The sequence below is a fragment of the Setaria italica genome, chromosome IX, assembly GCF_000263155.2.
Source record: "Setaria italica strain Yugu1 chromosome IX, Setaria_italica_v2.0, whole genome shotgun sequence".
Classification (NCBI taxonomy): Eukaryota; Viridiplantae; Streptophyta; class Magnoliopsida; order Poales; family Poaceae; genus Setaria; species Setaria italica.
In genome coordinates, this window is record NC_028458.1 from 54,031,889 (window position 1) to 54,051,024 (window position 19,136).

At 48.8% G+C, this 19,136-nt stretch overlaps 4 protein-coding genes across 5 annotated transcripts; 2 read left to right on the forward strand and 2 right to left on the reverse strand.

The window, feature by feature from the left end:
- Positions 1-2,044: 2,044 nt before the first annotated feature.
- LOC101768938 (cytochrome b561 and DOMON domain-containing protein At4g12980) lies at positions 2,045-2,692 on the reverse strand. The gene has a single exon (XM_004985306.1). It carries the CDS (start codon positions 2,690-2,692, stop codon positions 2,045-2,047), a length of 648 nt encoding a protein of 215 aa, XP_004985363.1.
- Positions 2,693-3,432: 740 nt separating this feature from the next.
- On the reverse strand, positions 3,433-10,039 carry LOC101767593 (N-acetyltransferase 9-like protein). Its single transcript, XM_004985304.3, has 10 exons — positions 9,752-10,039; positions 9,582-9,653; positions 8,796-8,883; positions 8,137-8,269; positions 8,024-8,062; positions 6,901-7,813; positions 6,254-6,318; positions 6,082-6,154; positions 5,942-5,995; positions 3,433-3,895 (listed from the first exon to the last, which is right to left on the reverse strand). The coding sequence occupies exons 1-6, from the start codon at positions 9,993-9,995 to the stop codon at positions 7,748-7,750; spliced, it is 642 nt and encodes a 213-aa protein (XP_004985361.1). The 5' UTR covers positions 9,996-10,039; the 3' UTR covers positions 3,433-3,895; positions 5,942-5,995; positions 6,082-6,154; positions 6,254-6,318; positions 6,901-7,747.
- Positions 10,040-11,250: 1,211 nt separating this feature from the next.
- On the forward strand, positions 11,251-13,328 carry LOC101769346 (cytochrome b561 and DOMON domain-containing protein At2g04850). The gene has a single exon (XM_004985307.4). The coding sequence runs from the start codon at positions 11,762-11,764 to the stop codon at positions 12,983-12,985; it is 1,224 nt and encodes a 407-aa protein (XP_004985364.1). The 5' UTR covers positions 11,251-11,761; the 3' UTR covers positions 12,986-13,328.
- Positions 13,329-15,534: 2,206 nt separating this feature from the next.
- LOC101769746 lies at positions 15,535-18,236 on the forward strand. 2 transcript variants are annotated; one of them, XM_004985309.3, is made up of 2 exons: positions 15,535-15,652; positions 16,624-18,236. In XM_004985309.3, exon 2 carries the CDS (start codon positions 16,641-16,643, stop codon positions 17,976-17,978), a length of 1,338 nt encoding a protein of 445 aa, XP_004985366.1. In that variant the 5' UTR covers positions 15,535-15,652; positions 16,624-16,640; the 3' UTR covers positions 17,979-18,236. The 2 variants fall into 2 exon arrangements, with proteins under 2 accessions (XP_004985366.1, XP_004985365.1); XM_004985308.3 differs by having other exon boundaries at positions 15,539-15,652; positions 16,619-18,236.
- Positions 18,237-19,136: the final 900 nt, after the last annotated feature.

Consider the following 19,136-nt stretch of genomic DNA (forward strand, 5'->3'; position numbering starts at 1 on the left):
CACTTCATCTCCACAGACGTGCCGTATGTACCATCCCTTGTCCAACACTTGAAATCTGGAACAACCAAAAACACAATGACGACTTGGGGTGTTTGGATACGAGGTGCTAAACTTTAACAGTGTCACATCGGATGTTCGGATGCTAATTAGGAGAACTAAACATGAGCTAATTATAAAACTAATTGCAGAATCCTGTGCTAATTCGCGAGACGAATCTATTAAGCCTAATTAATCCATCATTAGCAAATGGTTACTGTAGCACCACGTTATCAAATCATGAACTAATTAGGCTTAATAGATTCGTCTCGCGAATTACACTCCATCTGTGCAATTAGTTTTGTAATTAATCTATATTTAATACTCCTAATTAGCATCCAAACATCCGATGTGACGGGTGTTAAACTTTAACACCATATAGCCAAACAGTATATTATCCGCGTTTGACTTCCTCCAGATGGTGCCCTGCCGCCTTGCTATCCTATCACATGGGATTGCGTACATATTTCGTATTTTCGGGGAGAACATCCCGTTCCTTTAGGGTGCGTTTGGTTGCGAGGACGAAGTGGGACGGGACGGGACGATCCCACTTCGTCCCGCGTTTGGTTGGAGGACAAGTGGGACGGGGACATCCCTACCGAGGAATATACCGCGAAGATCCGGGACGTCCCCGTCCGGGAAAAACGAGCGGACGGGGGCATCCCACTTCGCCCCCGTCACGCGCCGTTTGCGCGGGCGAGCTTCGGGCGAGCGCGCGGGCGGGAGCTCGGGCGCGGCCGGCGCGGGCGGGAGCTCCGGCGCGGGAGGGAGCTCGGGCGCGGCCGGGCGCGGGCGGGAGCTCCGGCGCGGGAGGGAGCTCGGGCGCGGCCGGGCGCGGGCGGGAGCTCCGCCGCGGCCGGCGCGGGCGGGCGCGGCCGGCGCGGGCGAGCGCGCCCGGCGCGGGCGGCAGCTCCGCCGCGGGCGAGCGCGGCCGGCGCGGGCGGCAGCTCCGCCGCGGGTGAGCGCGGCCGGCGCGGGCGGCAGCTCCGCCGCGGGCGAGCACGGCCGGCCCCTGAGATTCGGCGGTTAGTATGACAGGTGGGCCCCACGAACGGTGTTAACAGAAGGAGAAAACGGTGCTCGTCCCGTCTGTCGCAATCTCTCCAACCAAACAAAAAATTGGGACGACCCCATCCCATTCAACCAAACAAGAAATGGGATCATCCCATCCCGAAAAACTGGGACGGGACCGTCCCGTTCTACATTGTCTCCCAACCAAACGCACCCTTACACATTTTGCTATTGTAACGCCGGTACAATCCTCTGCTATCAAGATGGACCACGTTTTGCCTCTGTCTCATATTTTGTTACATTTCGGGGTTTTTTTTTCATAATTTTGCAATTAGCTTGTTTGTTTCTAACACAGTTCGTCAGTTCCATCTAGTTTCAGTTCATTAGAGAGGAATTTAAATTTGGATGCCACATCATCCGTATGAACGGCGAAACGAGGGTGTTTGGATACTAGGTGCTAAACTTTAGCAGTGTCACATCGGATGTTTGATGCTAATTAGGAGGACTAAACATGATCTAATTATAAAACTAATTGCAGAACCACTATGCTATTTCGCGAGACGAATCTATTAAGCCTAATTAATCCATCATTAGCAAATGGTTACTGTAGCACTACATTGTCAAATCATGGACTAATTAGGCTTAATAGATTCGTCTCGCGAATTAGACTCCATCTGTGCAATTAGTTTTGTAATTAGCCTATATTTAATACTCCTAATTAGCATCCAAACATCCGATCCATGCTTGAAACTGCTCCATTCTGTCCTTCCTCATCTTCCTCTTTTTTCTCGTCCTAGTTTACCATTTTTCTTTTAAAAAAATGCTATACATGAAGATGCTTACACACTAAAACTCAATCATCACTTGAATCATGCACGCATGCTAGCTCCATTCCTGTAATGCAATTGTTGAAAGCATATTATATTCATACAACACATTTATTAGCATTTTGATCTTGAGACTCGAACTTTTGTAACTGGTGGCGGGCTTTTTTTTTTTATCCACGAGAATTCCTCAAGTTACGACGGTGCACCATGGAGTTAGTCGCCCCGGTGCTAGTGCCGCCGGACAAGAAGTCGAGCTTCATGGTGCTCTGCAGGTTCGCCCCGGACATGGGGTGCGCCGCTATCCGCCCGCCGCTGAGCGGCCCAGCCTGCCACACCGTGTTCTGCACCGTGTTGTTCCCAGGGAGCGCCACCGTCACATAGATCGTGTACGCGCCGCCCGCGTACTCGGCGGCGGGGGCGACGGGCACGTCGAACCTGAGGGTCCCGTTGGCCAGGCTGGGCGACGTGCTCTCGAGGACGGTCGTCAGGACGGACGCGGCGCCGCCGCTGGCGCCGGGCGAGGCGAGGAACACGCTGCTGCCGACCATGCTGCCGGGGCGGTCGGTGTTGATGCCCCAGGCGACCCAGCCGCCGGCGCCCTGCGGCGCCCGGAACGCGAGGTCCGCGGTGCCGTTCGCCGCGTGGTACGTCCAGAACAGGCTGGCGCCGAGCACGGGCAGGGAGATGCACCTCTGGAACGACGACCTACCCGCCAGGAACTTGGCCGGCGCGCAGCCCTGGGCTGCCGCGGCGGCCGCGAACAGCAGCATCAGCATGGCCCCGGAGATGAGCCGCACCGTGTTGTTTCGTGGCGCCATATCGCAGGTAGAACACGTATGTGCGTGCGTTATTCTGCTCCTAGCCTTCCCACTCCAGGTCCAGGCGCGAACGCACACTAGCGAGGTTGTCGGAGCCCGAGGCGTGACGCTTGCGACCTGCGAGTGCGAGAGCAGCAGGGAAGAGGTATGTGCTATATACACTGCTAAACTACAGCAACATCGCAGCATTTTGCCGTACAGAACTACGCCAGTATATGCGATTTCTTCAGATTTTTGTACAGTTGTACGCTAGCCTATTATTCGTCGGATCCACCGCCGTGTCGTACCGTCCAGGGACTTTGGTCTCCTCTGCCGGCGTGTCGTGTCCAAGATTTCTGAAGAATCTCCGATTTCTAATGGTTTAATCCAAGTGTAATCGCGATGCTCGCAGTGTAGAAGCAAAATATTTCCCCGAAAGGAGTTGAAATTAGACCGTAGGTCCGTAGGTTGAACGAAAATACTTGCAGGAGTTTTGCAACTTGAAGTGGCTTTCTGGCTTCTACGGAGGAATTTGTAAATTTTCCAGTATATTCCGACGCAAGCGGTTTTGCATACGGACCGGATCTGCTGGACGCTAACTTTGTTCGGTCCAGTCTCCGCGTCGAAGTGCGACGGTGTATTGCATCCGGTACGTTCGAGCCAAATTTGTATTGCATTGATGCAGATTAGATATGCGTAACGTACAGTTAACAATCTGAGTGTAAACTGTCACTTCACTGTATCAATGATGGCCAAACAGCTGAGCATCGAGGTAAGTATTTATGATTTTAATATGCCAGACCCAGCAAAATTCTCAACATAAACACATCAGGAAAACCTGCCAGTTACTTGAAGCAAATCTAGGTTTCGGGCACGTTCCACAGCTTGTCCAAAAAACAAAATTTACATATGCAGGTATGCTAAATCAACATAATAAAGAACCAAAGACTGACGCTACCTTTCTTCAGCATGTCTCTCTCCCCTATCCTGTTTTCCAGTGTTTAGGCTTTACTAAGGCTTGGCAGCATGAAGCTAAAGCATCCGATGCATCAAGAATTGGTGGAAGCGTGAACGGGGGCAGAACACCCCCTTTCTCATTCCCAATTGTCAATGCAGTCGCGCCAAGTGTGTGAGCCATTGCAGCCTTCTGCTTGTTGAGCCCCTCCATGATGCAAGAGAACGCTGCAAAGGTGGCGCAGCTCTGGAGCAATGCTTGCGGTGCTCCTGATAAAAACAAAAACAAACATGTATGAGAAGGATACACAAAAGTCCCAAAGAAATGAAGTCGTAGTCCTATGTTTTTTTTAAAAAAAGTTCATTTTTGACCATTGAACTATAGCCTCCGTTTGGTTTCGACCATCGAACTCGAAAACCATGAATCTTTGACCACTTAACTGTATAAACCGTGTATAATTAGCCATCGCACCGCTTCAACACCTGTTTTGATCCACCCATCCCTTTCCCCAAATCAAGAAGCCGTCGCCAGCCGAGAGAGCCGCGATGGCGGCGGCGGGGCCGGCAAGGAGCCGGCGACGACGCTGACGGTGTGGCGCAAGTCGCTGCTGTTCAACTACAGGGGGTTCACGGCGTTCAGGGCACGCCTCCCCGGCGGCCTCGTCGCCACCGTCAAGCGGGCCACCAGCTCCAGCCGCTCCCGGGACGACGAGTAGCAAGGGAGCGGCGGCGGGAAGGCCACCTTCCACCTGGAGCTGCAGCTACTGGCGTGCCTCAACCACCGCCACGTCGTCAGGCTCCACGGCTTCACCGAAGCCCACCATGCCAGGTGTCCTAGCTCCTCCTCACCTCTTCTTCCTCCACGCTCTGTTCGTGTCAGCTGAAACCGGATGCTGTTTTGATGCTACTGCTGGATGTCTGTCCCAGGTTCCTAGTCTTCCGATCACATTGAAAATTGTTCTCGTTCTGACCAGGTTGAGGAGAGGTGGGTGTGGCTGGTGTTCCAGTACGGGGTGTTGGTGACGGGCCTGCTAAGCGGCTGCGTCGCGCCGGCAGTCGACGTTGCCACGCGGCCCCGGCAAACCAGCCGATGACGTGGCTGCTCCCGCCACACCAGCCCCGGCTCGTGGCGGTCGCCTCGGCGGCGGCTTCCTCCGTGCCGTTCGGTGAGGTGGTGGCGTCGCGAGCCAGTAACTACAGGCCGTAACAACCATCGAGACCGCCGCCACCCCTGCCTCGAACGGACGCCCCGCCGCTCCGGGCCGGTGCCGGAGCCGCGTCCGCCAGGGTCACGCGCGCCGCCGCCATAGAGGGCCCATCCTCCTGTTTCCGCCGCACGCCGCCACCATGACAGGTCTGGAAGAGATAAGGAAGGCACAAGGCCTGACGTGTGGGGCCATCTGAGTCAGCAAGGTGACACAGCGGGTGGATCCAACATGGCGGTCAAAACCACTTAAATCGAGTCAAAACAAGGGTTGAAGGGGGTGCGGTGGCTAATTATACACGGTTTATACAGCTGAGTGGTCAAAGATTCCTAGTTTTTGAGTTCGATGGTCGAAACCAAACCGAGGCTATAGTTCGATGGTCAAAAATGGACTTTTGCCTCTTTTTTTTTACTTTCCTTTTAGGTTATTGCAAATAGAAGCTCAGGGTAGCACAAGCACGAACATTAGCTTCCGCTTGAACTTAGACAATTAGCCAGATACTAACAGCACAGTGCTAAATAGTAACACAATTATAGCCATTCATCACTATTAATGCCAGAAAGCCAAAAAATGCGGTGCAAACTAACAAGAGAAGCACATAACAAAGTTTATAGCATATCTCCAGCCAAGTGCTGGTGGCAATGTATGAGGTCAAGCACCATGCAACTGAACATATATATATAACAGTACGCTAGTTGTTCTCAGGATTCATTAGCAGCAATGATTTTTCTGATGTAACTTGTGCTAGTCACTAGTCAGCATAAAAAGATGCATGCAAGATTCAGTTTCTGTTGAATGTAAAAAAACAGTCATTAACTCATGTTCATTAAGCCATTCTAATTTTTTCCCAGTGTCTAACCCTTGAAATTGATGGCTGCAGACTAATTTTGAAAAAGTAAATGCGCCTAAGCACATCCAACAAACATTTCAGATTCGTTCTCCAAATGGTATATAATTCCAACAACACAAGAGACACTCAAAACTACAAAAAAAAGAGAGAAACATGTAGCAATACCACATTTCTGAAACAGCTAGCTAAACTAAGATGCTTCAACATCGAGGACAGTATACAGAAAACAGTAAGACAAAAAATTAAGTTCGATGTAAATACCTGGGAAGCTCAAAGCAAGGCCAGTGCAACAACCAGCTATACCAGCATTGACAACTGCCAACAGAACAGGTCAGTTCATTTTAAACACTGAACTCTAGATATGTTTGCAAAGAGATGGCTGCTTAACATGGTATACTTACTATCATCTTTCCCACGCAACCTTCTCAGCAAGCATACAACCAAACTCTGGACACCAGATAGAACTGCAAAAGTCTAATCAATGAAATTTCTGTTATGAGCAGCTGCCCAGGAAAGCACATAACAATATTGTCATCAAAGAAATAATTCCATTAAGAACCGCAATCAACTAACCTTGGCAGAGGACCCCGCATTGCTGAATGAGCCCTTGAAACCCTTCTTAGTGATCAAGCCTTGTCCTGCGCAAGGAATCCAACATGCAGTATAAGAAATTTTATTTCAAGAAAAACAGCCACACATGTAGCCAGGGCGGATCTAGGCTCTTTTATCGGGGTCAGCTGACCGTGACGATTCTTTGGCAAACCAGTGAAAAATCACCTATGCACTGTTGCATAATGGTGCGACCCTGACTTGCAACGGTAATGAGCCGGTGATATTGCCAGCTAGATTCGCCCCTGCGTGTAGCTAAGTATAAACTAAACCATTATGATGGTACCCTTGGCAACTAGAGTGATAATAGGACCCTTATCGTCCAAACAAAATAAAGATTTAAGTTTCAATTTACTCATGGGCTTTGCATGATATGTGAAATTAAAACCGGAAACAGTACTATTAAGGAGGATTGAAACGACAAATTTAATGGATTTCGACAATAACAAATTCGTGTTATGGAAGGAATTGGGCAGATAGGGGAAAAGGCTTCTATCCTTTACGTGCCCTAATAAGAACCAAAAATCTACAAAGCAAAAAATATCGACACGACCCGGGATAATCAGAAGGTGAGTAGAGTAAAACAAGGGAATCGAAAATCGCTGGAGTACCATATCCGAAGACGGATCCGACGAAGGCGCCGCCGGCGAAGTCCCCGACGGAACGGAGGAGGCAGACGACGGGGGCTGCGGCTAGGGGCGGCGGAGTCGCGCCACCGCCGGCAGGGTTGGAGCCCTCGCCGCCGAACTCTTCGCCGTCAGACTCGTTCTCGCGCTTCGCCGCCATCTTGTCTGCGCCCTGATCCTCCTCCCCTCTTCCTGTCTCGTTATCTCGTCCCGTTTCGCCTCCAGGCGCCAGGTGCCCAAGCCCAAGGGTTTGTACCCAAGTTGGAGTGGCGTGTGGGCCCGCAGGCCACCCCATTTTCTGGGCTGGCGCCTGGCGGCCTGCTCGACGAGCACTGACTACGACGGGCTGTGAGCCAAGTGCGCCAAACCAAAAGTTTTTCTTTCTTTTCTTTTCTTTTCTTTTTTTCCCCTCTCGTCAGGCATTTGAGGCTAATGGCTGAGAACATGTGCGCAAACACCATTCACACTAGTACGTATCTGTATCTCACTCTCTTCGAGTGATCGATCACCATTCCGAAGAAGTAAAAACCGCATCTAGTTCGATTTCAAAACCATGTAATGACTGTAATACCTGCAACTTGTTCCATGCTGCCATGATGCCAATGCTATTGACTTCAAGCTAACAATGGTTGTACACGATCAACTGTGATACTGTGTTATCGAGTTTTTATACATCATCATCCAGAGCAATTCTTAGTCAGAGAGACAGACAAACAGTAGGCATCTTGTGGTGCAGTGCGGGCCGCACGGAGTTAGCTTCTGCCCTCGCTCCATGAAAACCAATCAGAGATGCTCGATAATTAGATGACACCAGCTCGGGCCACATCAGTTGTCACCAATCTCCTATGGTTAGAGGAAATCTCAACGGGAGTGCATCAGCAGGTGCCTCCAGAGTCACCTGAGAGAAGACAATGAGTTTTGACTGATTGTTCTTTTTCAAGATGGATTTGAAGTAATTTCTGCTATTTCAGTGGACGAATACTACATTTTTTTGACTCGCTGAGACTCGAGGGCACATCAATATCGATGAGTTGTGATGTAGTTTAGCAGAAACATTCTTTATAATGTCACAAGTTCTTTGCAAAAGTGAGATTGTCATGATACATACCTCTTTAAACACCGCACTGTATGAAGCATCCTTGAAGCCCTGTATCCAAACCAGAGAAATATAATTATGATCAACAAGAACAAACGAGAATATGAGAAAAGAGGGATGCTCACCAACTTTCTGAAGAGCTTAAGGGATGCCGTATTTGATTCACTAATTTTTGCTCTGAATGTGTGAATTCCATATTTCTCTACTGCAAATGCCATCATCAGTAAGATTGCTTCTTGACCAATTCCCTTCCCACGGCTGCGACAAGAAAAAGTGGATATTCTAGTTAGCACAAGCAGAAAGTATCACTGTCTCAAGCTAAATCGGCCGTTCTGTTCTCAGTTCAGCATCTACTTTACTTTCATGTGACATATCTAATTATTGCTTCAACTGCTATGTCCCTACATAAAGATCATTCCAGAAGTTTACAGGACCAGGAGCCCTGGAGCAAGAGGTACAGAACATCACATGCAACGTAAAATTTGTCTCTCTTGCAGTACAAATGAGTTGCCCAGCGATAGCGTAATTCCGCTAGATTATCGCATAGTTGCAGATTACAAACTATGGTATGCTACAGATCTGGTAGCGAAGAAAGTGACAACTGAAAATTGAAAGGACTAGCAATAGCTGCTACTATTTGTTTGATCTCTCAAAAAAATTTCACATCATAACTAACCAAGTAAAAATGTATACATGAACTGTCCACAGAACAGAACGGTGTAAGTTCAAAAAGATATCAGAGATGGTAAAAACAGTGACACGATCAGTGTTATAGAGAAGGTACCTCTTATGTTCAGCTATCATAATCTCTATCTCCGCCAGCTGCATATCATCAGGGTCATTCATATATATGTTTACATCACCAACCATAGCTGCAGTGGATAAGGTAGAAATGAATGCTAGCAAGAAAAGGAAAGTTATTATAGGCAAAAAAACAATACTAAGTACAAACAGAATTTAAAAGTTGAAAAGCTTAAGTGGACTTAACAAACCTAACCAAGCAGAAACTTTGTATTGTCATTCTACTAGATACAATGTACACTACTATGCTCTTGGAACTTGCTTGAACAAAAACGACCCACCACTTGGATACAGCTGTATATTCCTCTCCACTTCACATACCATATTTTGATGTTGGGACCGAAAGAAATAAAGATGGCTGTGCGATTATTAGGAAAATAAACAAGCAGTAGCTATTGTATTTGACAGATATTTGAACAGATGAGCAATCATTTAAGAAAAATCACATATAAAAAATATGCATACTTTTTTAGCCAAAACATCTTTACATTCATCAGGGCTGTGCTCTCTGCTGAATGGAGATGCGTACGTTGATTGTATGACTCCACAGAAGAACAAAGGTACTAAATTAGCACGGTTTTAGGTTATATATAATCTGAACATCCTAGTGGCAGCAACTAAGACACAATTTTCGGATTCATTGCAAAATTAATAAAAGTCAAAATCAAGACAACATAATTTTTGTTCTCCCGATTCATGATCAAACAGTAAGCTAAACAAGCCGAGGGGCGAGGGCTACAAAGATAATGAGCAGAACAGAGGAATTAACCTTCGGTGTGCCGATTGCCGGGCGAGAACCGTCCCTCGATCAACTCCTTGTCCAACACTATGAATGTATGCTCTGCGGACAAACAAGCAAGCAAAAGGGAATCCATCGAATCAAACAGAACGCCTCAAATCAAATCGAGCAAAACTAGAAAGACGGGTGCGTCGCGGAACTGAGGGGATCGAGGGTCCAGGAGCGGTGGACGTCGAACTCTTGGGCGAGAGAGAGGGGCTCCGACGCGGTGGCCTCCAGCAGCGCAGGGTCCTGCATCCACTCGTGGTACCGCGGCACGTGCTCTCGCAGGTAGGGCACCAGCACCGCCCGCTCCCCCAGCACATACCAGCTTCCCTTCCCGCCGCTCCCACTCTCTGCCTCCACCGCGGCGGCGGCCGCCGGTGCCGCCCCGGACACCTCCATTGCAAGCACGGATTCGACTCGGCACCCGGCAGTGACGTCAACTGGCTTAGACCTAAAAGCAATACGTTAGAAATACGCGGACTCCTTGTGAAGGCGGATTTCCGTTTGAAGTGAACGCTGTTTGGAAAGTACGTGTGTAGCATCTGAAGACGTATTGCTGCCTGCTCTGCTCTGTTCTGTTCCGGTATCGTTCCAAGCAACTGAACTGAGCCATTTCAGGCAAGCAGTTGCTCATTTTTTAGATAATGGAAAATTTTCTGGTCTTTGTTTCTTTTGAAGCATGGCACCATCAACGTGTCTCAAAAGTTTCAGCACCAAGGTGAATTCATCACGATGAGAGAAAAACTAAGATGAAACGCCACGTTTGATGAGAGACATTATCAAGCACATATCCTGTTGCTAGACCTCCATTCGTGGTAGTTGCTCATGTGAATCAACAGAGGGAGCATGGCATGGAGTGATGGGTAGGTTCATGAGAACTTAATTGCTTTCTAACAGTTCTCCCATCCTGATCAGTCTTTCTGATTTTGTGATGAAACATCGTTAGAAGGAGGAGGAGGATCCTAATCGTTTTTCTTTTTGTCTTTCCATTTAGTTTGGCATCAGTCTTCAGGCAGAGCCATTTCATGCAGATTAACTAATGACTGATGCCTTACTCAGAAGCTGTGCTTATAGTCACAGTATAATTGACCAAACAGATATTGCAATTCAGCAATTGCAACTATGTTCGGCACACAAATATGATTAAATGTGACTTAAAAGGTTATTTGACGGAGTCTGAGACACTGCACTGATCCTTTTTTAAGCATATAATAAACCACACCTACTTTTCCTGGAAACGTGCATCGAATTTGATACTCGAGGCACACATGCTACTTTCTTCACGAATTCAGCGCTTTCCGAACCGAAATCCCACAATCTCGTAGCCGTAGCCGTGCCTTTGAAGCTAACAATGACAAGGGCCATCATCATGATCACCACCACCATCATAGCAGCAGCACCACGCATGACTAAAAAGTCCCAAGCTGGAAACAAATATTCTCCGAATCCATCACATCGCATCCCCATACCATGCTGTGAGTGAGAGAGCCCATTCTATTGCGCTCACCAAACATTCCATTTTGCAATCAGTTGCTCCACTGCTGGGATCAGCGCGCACCTAACCTTAACGAGTTCATGCACTGAATCATCACAGAGTTCCGCAAAGCTGAAGCTGATCACAGCACTGCACCCAAAAAGTGTATCAAGCATGTGCACACAGACGATGGCTGATTCTTACTGCCCTTGGGAGGTCCTAGTTATCATCTGGTGCTACATCTGGGTACATGTACATCCCCAAGACTGTATAAAAAAGACTTGTAAGTAACATTGTACATTGTACACTGTTCTGTCGGCCAGGCGACCACTACTTCAATTTACACACCTACTAATCCGACTAGCCAAGAGCTGGGTGCAAAGGACGGGGGCCAAGCTAGGGTCGGCACCACACAGATCCAGATCACAGTTCACAGGCCGCATGTAGCCTTCTTTTTGGAGCCTTTCGTCCCTTGCCTTCAAAGCTAAGAACCCATCGAAACAGAGGCGACCAATGAACGCACATCCCAGAGCAATCATCGCAGTCACACCCCCGGAACGCCCCACTAAAACCCCACTTACGAGCGCAACGCAAAGCCAAACTAAGCACGCGCCACGCACCTCACTGCCCTCACTAGCTCGAGGCGTCGTGGGCGTGGCTGAGCTTGCTCGCGACACAGCGCGCCGCAGCAATGTCGTGGCAGCAGCGGGGCTTGCTACTCATGGCGATGGCCGTCGCCGCCCTCCTCCCCGACGGAGCGGTGGCGGTGGCGGCCGGGCGGTGCACGACCTCGACGCCCGTGAAGACGTACGACAAGTGCATCGCCCTGCCGACGCAGGGCGCGACGCTGGCGTGGACCTACGACGCGCGGAACGCGACGCTGGACGCCGCGTTCACGGGCTCCTTCATCTCGCCGTCGGGGTGGGTGGCCTGGGGCGTGAACGCGGGCGCGCCGGCGATGACCGGGGCGCGCGTGCTCGCGGCCTTCTCCGACCCGTCCACGGGCGCGCTGCTCGCGCTCCCGTTCGTCCTCTCCCCGGACGTCAAGCTCCAGGCGTCGCCGCTCGTGTCCCGGCCGCTGGACATCCCGCTGCTGGCGTCCTCGGCGTCGCTCCTCGCCCCCGCGCGCACCGTCCGCGACGGCGCCAAGGTGACCATCGCCGCCACCATCCGGCTGTCGCCGAACCGCACCAGGGTCCACTTGGTGTGGAACCGGGGGCTCTACGTGCAGGGCTACTCCCCGACCATCCACCCCACCGACGCCTCCGACCTGGCGTCGCACGCCACCGTGGACATCCTGACCACCGCCACCGAGGCCTCGCCCATCGCCTCGGCCACGCTGCAGTGGCTGCACGGGTCCCTGAACGCGCTCTCCTGGGGCCTGCTCCTCCCGGTCGGCGCGGCGGTGGCCCGGTACCTGCGGCCGTGCGCGTACGCGGGGCCCGCGTGGTTCTACGCGCACGCGGCGATGCAGGCGACGGGGTACACCCTGGGGGCGGCCGGGTTCGCGCTGGGCCTGGTGATGGGGTCGGCGTCGCCGGGGGTGACGTACAAGCTGCACCGCGGGCTGGGCATCGCGGCGGCGACGGCGGGGAGCCTGCAGACGCTGGCCATGTTCTTCCGGCCCAAGACCACGAACCGGTACCGCAAGTACTGGAAGTCGTACCACCACCTGGTGGGGTACGGGTGCGTGGTGGTCGGGGTGGTGAACGTGTTCCAGGGCTTCGAGGTCATGGGGCTCGGCGCCTCCTACTGGAAGCTTGGCTACTGCCTGGCGCTCGCCACGCTCATGGGCGCCTGCGTCGCGCTGGAGGTGAACGCGTGGGTGCTCTTCTGCCGCAGGCAGCAGGAGGAGAAGCTCATGAGGAGGGAGGTGGAGGACGTCGTCGTCAAGGACAGGGCAGCTGCCTTCTAGAGCTCGCTCGCTTTGCTGCCTCAGCGGTGGCGGGTTGGATGGAGGCCGGGGCCGGTGAGAGCGATGTCTCAAAGGATATCATCAGGCACGTCCATACTCCACAGCGGGACAAATGGCAAGCCGTGCTCCGTTTCTTCGCATGATAAGAGTGTCTTTTTCCGTCCTTTCTCGATATATATAGAGAGAAGTAGAGATTCTTGTATAAGTTTGACTTGCAGTTACCCAACGAAATCTATGGTTTGTAGGAAGATAGCGATTTTCTGTAAAGAAATGTACTCCCAATTATCTCACAAAGTAAAGAAGAGACCCTTTGTCTGACCGATCACAGAACAGAGGTTCCTAATTGCACAAAGTCAACGTCTTGATTCAATTGCCGGCTCTCTGATTCTCAATGGACGGGCGCGGGCTACAAATTTTTAGCTGGGAAGGTACCGGGCTTTTCCTCGGTCCGGCCCAACAAATGCTGAGGTTAGATGTAGCCCACGCCTTCTTTGTGCTAATTGCCTTTCCCTGTAGCTGGCAATTGTTGTAAACCTGCACCTGTACGTGTCATGCCACTCTTCTCCTTTGTCTCCGGCAGCTACGGTCTTTTCGCAGTATGCCCCGTCCCATCCCGCTCGGACTTCAACTTTCACCAAACCGTCCATCATCAAGATCCACGCCATGGCTGGCTGATTTCTTCATCTACAGTACATCCCATGCGGAAGACTAGAAGAGGATGCAGAGAGGCAAGGACTGAGCAGAGCTAGCCTGTTCCCTCCAGCCTCTTGGTCAAATTTTCGGGCGGACTTCTGAAAACGAAGAGCACGGCGAAACTGAAAGCAGGAAGTAATTAACGGTATCTACCTTAGAGAGAGTAACAACAATTTTTGACTGCTAACTAACTCGCCAGAGATGCTGAAATTACAGTCGCATTAGGCATATATATAGACTGGCGCACAAGAAAGGCGCTTTCCTTGGTCTTTATAATTCCTTGATCCCTAGTGGCTTGCTTGTTTCTTTGGGTCGGATGAAAGACTTATTGCAAGCCCAGCCTTATTTTATCTAGATGATGGGGATGCCTTTGGCTGCTGATGTGTGCGCTTACCTTCGCTAACCTACCAGCTAGGGATCGAGATTATCCATTGGTCAGCACTCAGCAGCACTTGGACTGAACCACTGACCGCGTTCACATTGTGAGATGGACAGGAACAAAGGCACTTTTTTTTTTGCCCAACTTTCGTCAAAGCTTTTCTCACTGGAAAGAGAAAAACAGTGAGTGAGATGCGTATTATTGTGCCTTTTTTTGGGGGGCTTGTGAGTGAAGTAGCGCTTGATTTTGGAATAGAAAAGAAAGTGAGAACCGGCAGCACAGTGCGGATGATCTTGTCGCACTTTAGTTTGTTCGGCACGAGCGGAATCTAGAAGTTCCTTTTTTGCCGGGATAAAACGCTTTGGTGGAGTATGGTGTAAAGTTGGCGCTACTTTGTTGAAAAACTTGAAATCAACTCGACGACTATGCTTTGATTTTTATTTTTCTGTTTGCAGCTGCATGCAGTAAGGCTAATAAAGAAACAGGGAGAATTTCTGCAAGCATCCAGCCTATCATCTTCACTGACGACTACTGCCAGAATATGAAGATAAGTTTCCACTGATGCTCCTTCTAGAGGTCTTTGTTCTGAGACGTTGACCAAATTATGTCGCTGGGTTGAAGGTACTGGCTACAATATAAGCGCTAGTACCGTTGAGAGGGCCAGGAAAGAAAACACATACAAGAATGGAGCAGTTTAACTGATGACACCGGTCGAGGCAGTTACACACTTCCACTTGTATGCCATTTGGGTTTCTGCACTTTCGCAGCAAAGCAGTAGGCACAAGGCACTGGTAGTGATAAAATGTACGAGTTCAATTAAAACTACCTATGCATTTTTTCAACAAACATCGTCCCTGTCAAGATAACTTTCTTGAATAACCTACCGATTAAAATAGTTTCAGCGTTAGAGCTCTGAGAGCAACGGAACCCGGAAACAAAACATTTATATAGACTGGCCAGAGACGGCCAAATATTGTAGAAAGATGCTCGGGGATAGCATTGATCTACAAAGTAAACAGTTCCTACTTGCGTTCTTTTTGTAAGGCAGCAGTTCTTTAAATTTGAGGCAAATATATGCTAATTTTCTACGTACAGAGATAAGCCATGTCGCAATAATAGCCCTTTTAAAATTTAGCACGAAATGGTGCGTTTGCTACGAATGGATTTGCCGTTGGAGTGTCGCGGTAGGAGCGGGTCGTAGTCACAGAGAATTCGCCGTTGGAGCTCTGCAGCAGAAGATCCCCGTCGTCGGCTAGTGCAGCCGCAGCTGACCTGACTCAGGCCGGAGTTGTACGAGGCTCTTTTTCACTCCACTACCAATTGCGGGCACTTTTGCACAAAGCTTCTAAGATGGCATGGAATCATATAATGATCCCGCGCCATGCCGCTCTCCCCTCAACTATGGCATGGCCACCAAATTCTGTAGTTTGAGAAAATAATGATGTCCTTTCTGCAAAAAGCAGCGCTCCTTTTTTTATATTTGGCCTTTCCCCTCCCGTTCCCGTCTCGCGCACCCAACAGCGAACACTTCCCCACAAAATCCCGCAACAGCGCGTCTCACCTCAGTTCACCCCCGTCAATCCCCAGCGAAGAAGGTAATTACCGCCATTCTCCCCGTAATTTTGCTTTACGGAATTGCTAATCCCTCTACTTCGCCACTACTATCTGTTCCGAGGCCACACGATTCTTCGCACTACTGTCTGTTCTGATTTGGGGGTTCTGGATCTCCTCCTGACCTGTTTGGGCAAATCCTTAAATTTCTCCAATATAAGAGGTTCTTGAAGGATTCCTTTCCGTTACGGATAGGGTTTTTGATTAGCGCAAGAGGCTTATAATCTCTGTTCGTTGTTCACTGAGTCGAGTATGGCATTCTGATTGTGCCTAGCTATCGGTACCCCACACCAATGTTCTTCTGTCATTTTGCGTTAACGCTTTGCCGGCGAATTATCAAATTATGTCTTTGATTCGAGTACTTGGGCTGGACAATAGGTTCCCGTTGGATATACAAATGCAACCTCTTTCTGATTTCTTAAAAAGTTGCAGGCTATTGCCGTTACGCACTGAATATTGGTTCTGTTTGTGTCCCCAGTTTATTAATCCTCACGTGCTCTTACTGTTCCGAGCAAATCAGTACCCGTTAGCTTTCTAACATCAGAAGTTTCGTCTTTTGCTGCAGTTGGAGATCTTTAAAAGCTAAAATTCCTTCAGATCTGAACCCAAATACGTTCGAGTATTCCACCTAAGTTGCCTTCTGATTACAGAGTAGCCTGGGCCTAAGGGTTACTTTCAAGTTTTATCTGCTTCAGTTCTTTAGTTTTAAAATCTAGAAATAGCAACCACCCCACCTTTCAGTTTTACATGATTTAATAAGTTCTGCTACTGCGAGCTCAAAATCTCCAATGTAGGTCCAATCGTTTTAGCTATGTATCGAATTTATGAGTATCAACTTGACTTAGGCTGAACTTTGTACTGTTATTCTTTTACAAGGGTACAAGTGTTATTTGTTCACACAACATTCTTTCTGATTGATCATTGAACCTATATCTTTTTTCTGTGCGTAGTGTAGTACTTAGCACATCTGCAATGGCCGCGTACCAAACTGCCTTTGTGCCTGAGCCACAATTGCTGAACACTGAGATCATCGCTCAGAAGGCCACCAACTTTGTTGCTGACACCGCCAGAAAAGACAAATCCATTGGCTACTTGGATGTGTTTGTACACCAGGCACGTGATATCCACAATGTTTGTATCTACCACAAGCAGGACGTATATGCAAAGCTGCGCCTCACAAGCAGCCCGGATCTTTCGTGCTCAACCAAGGTGATTAATAGTGCTGGGCACAACCCAGTGTTTGAAGAAAGCCTACGGCTTGATGTGCAGACTGTGGACGCTTCACTCAAATGCGAGATATGGATGTTAAGCAGAGTGAGGAACTACTTGGAGGACCAGCTCCTTGGCTTTGCCCTTGTTCCTCTGGCAGACATTGTAATGGGTGATGGGAAGCTGGTCCAGGAGTTCTCCCTGACATCAACTGACCTTTTCCACACACCAGCTGGTTTTGTGCAGCTGTCCTTGTCATATACTGGTTGTTCCCCAGATGTCATCCTCATCTCATCACCCAATAAGTCAGTGTCAAGAGTGCCCGATTCTGGAAATGATTGTGTGGTTCCTGCTCAGCTCGAAAAGATTGAGTTCCCAGACCTAAATGTCGTGAAGGAGGATGAGATTATGGTCTCAAAGTATCTCGAGATGGGGTCTTTGGACTCTCAGAACCCTATAAAAACTGAGAATGGCAAGTTGCTGCATTCTGGAAATGGTAACGATATTCCTTCTGAACTTGGAAAAATCGAGTTCCCAGACTCTGAGAACCCTGTAAAAGCTGATAATGGCAAGTTGCTGCAGTTTGGTGCAGCTGTGCCTGGTACTGCAATCTGTGCAGATAAGCTGGAGGAACATCAGGATGAAAGCCCTCTAAGTTGTGTCTCAACCACAGGTTCCTCCACCACCCTTTCTGCAACACAACAATCAGTTTCTGAGCCAAGTTCTGAGCCGTCGGAGACCACTGTCGAGGCACCCCCAAGACAAAGCCAGAGGGAGAAAAGCCAAGATGTTACCGATGGTGAGGCTGATTCTTCTGAAGCACTAGCAGCACCCAAGGATGAAGTTGTCAAGCCTGTGATCAGCATTAATCTTCAGCCGGAGCAGTCAGTTGTCCAACAAGACATAGTTGACATGTACATGAAGAGCATGCAGCAGTTCACAGATTCTCTTGCAAAAATGAAGCTTCCATTGGATGTTGAGAATAGTAGTCCCTCAAATGACGACTCTGACTCCAGTACGATTGAGAAGCCATCCCCATCCCCATCGTCATCTGCAACAAAGGGTTCTAGGGTCTTTTATGGAAGCAGGGCCTTCTTCTAAGTTTCTGATGTGAAGTAGCGCTAGCTCATTATCTCCTATGTATACAGTTCAGGTTTGTCAGGCATTGGGTGGCATGTATTGACATACTTTCGTCACCATAATATACTGTTAGGACTCACTCTTGGTATGGTTCATAGTGTTGTGCTTTGTTAAAAGGATAATAATTTCAGAGTAATTTCATCTCAGAGTTGTATACTGATCCTATGTACTAATATGTGCCAGTGAATACAATAATGTCATGAAATCAGTTATGCACTAGAGTTTGTCTGGAAGGTTGCATGAATTGAAATCGTTTCAGAAGGGCCTATGGCTTGCCAATTCACATCAGAAAGGCCTATGGCTAGCCTGTTTACCATAATTTCTTCTAGCTAATGCCAGCTCTCCATAGGCTCTTGCGAGTTTTATGAATTTTATTATATTGTCATGAAATGTTTTCAAGGTGAGCCATGTGATGCTTCTCAGAAATTGATAGATGCACAACAATGACAGAGCAGCAATGCACTGGTATACGAAACGAAACATTATATTTTCAGCAAGAACCTGATGCACTCTGATGAATGGATGTTGCTGGAAGCCTCGAGCATTTCCCTGTCATTTTACAGTGGAACTTTGAACAAACGATGCTAAATGATTACTTGATACCATCACAGTTACTTGTTTCTAGTGGCTTAAGCTCTGGTTTTAAAATGGATTTCTTACTAGAGGGGGTGCAAAAATGATAGTTTGATGCAGCCGGCCACTGTCTTTTAGCCTGAATTATACATGAGGCAACAGCTGGTGAGAAACTGGCAGACAATTTGTATTGCTTCACATATATGTTTGCTAATGACATGAGTAGTGTCATAGTTTATTCGTTTATTTCTTTGTCCAGTTGGCAGTAACATCATGGGCCATGGAACTTCCCTCTCAACTCTCAAGGCATACTACGTCTCTGGACATTTATTTGTTCTATAGTCTGTTCGTGTACCGAAGTCCTCATCGTGCAGCGATTGAAATGTAATATGTCGGGCTCGTGAGATGGGCTCCATTGAAATGTAGCCCATGAGTTGCTGTCGAACAGCCAGCCGAAACCTTTCATTTTTTGTGTTAAAAAAAAAATCTCCCGTCGTCTCGAAACAAAAACAAAACGGGAACTCATGCTCGAACAAGCCGTCGTGA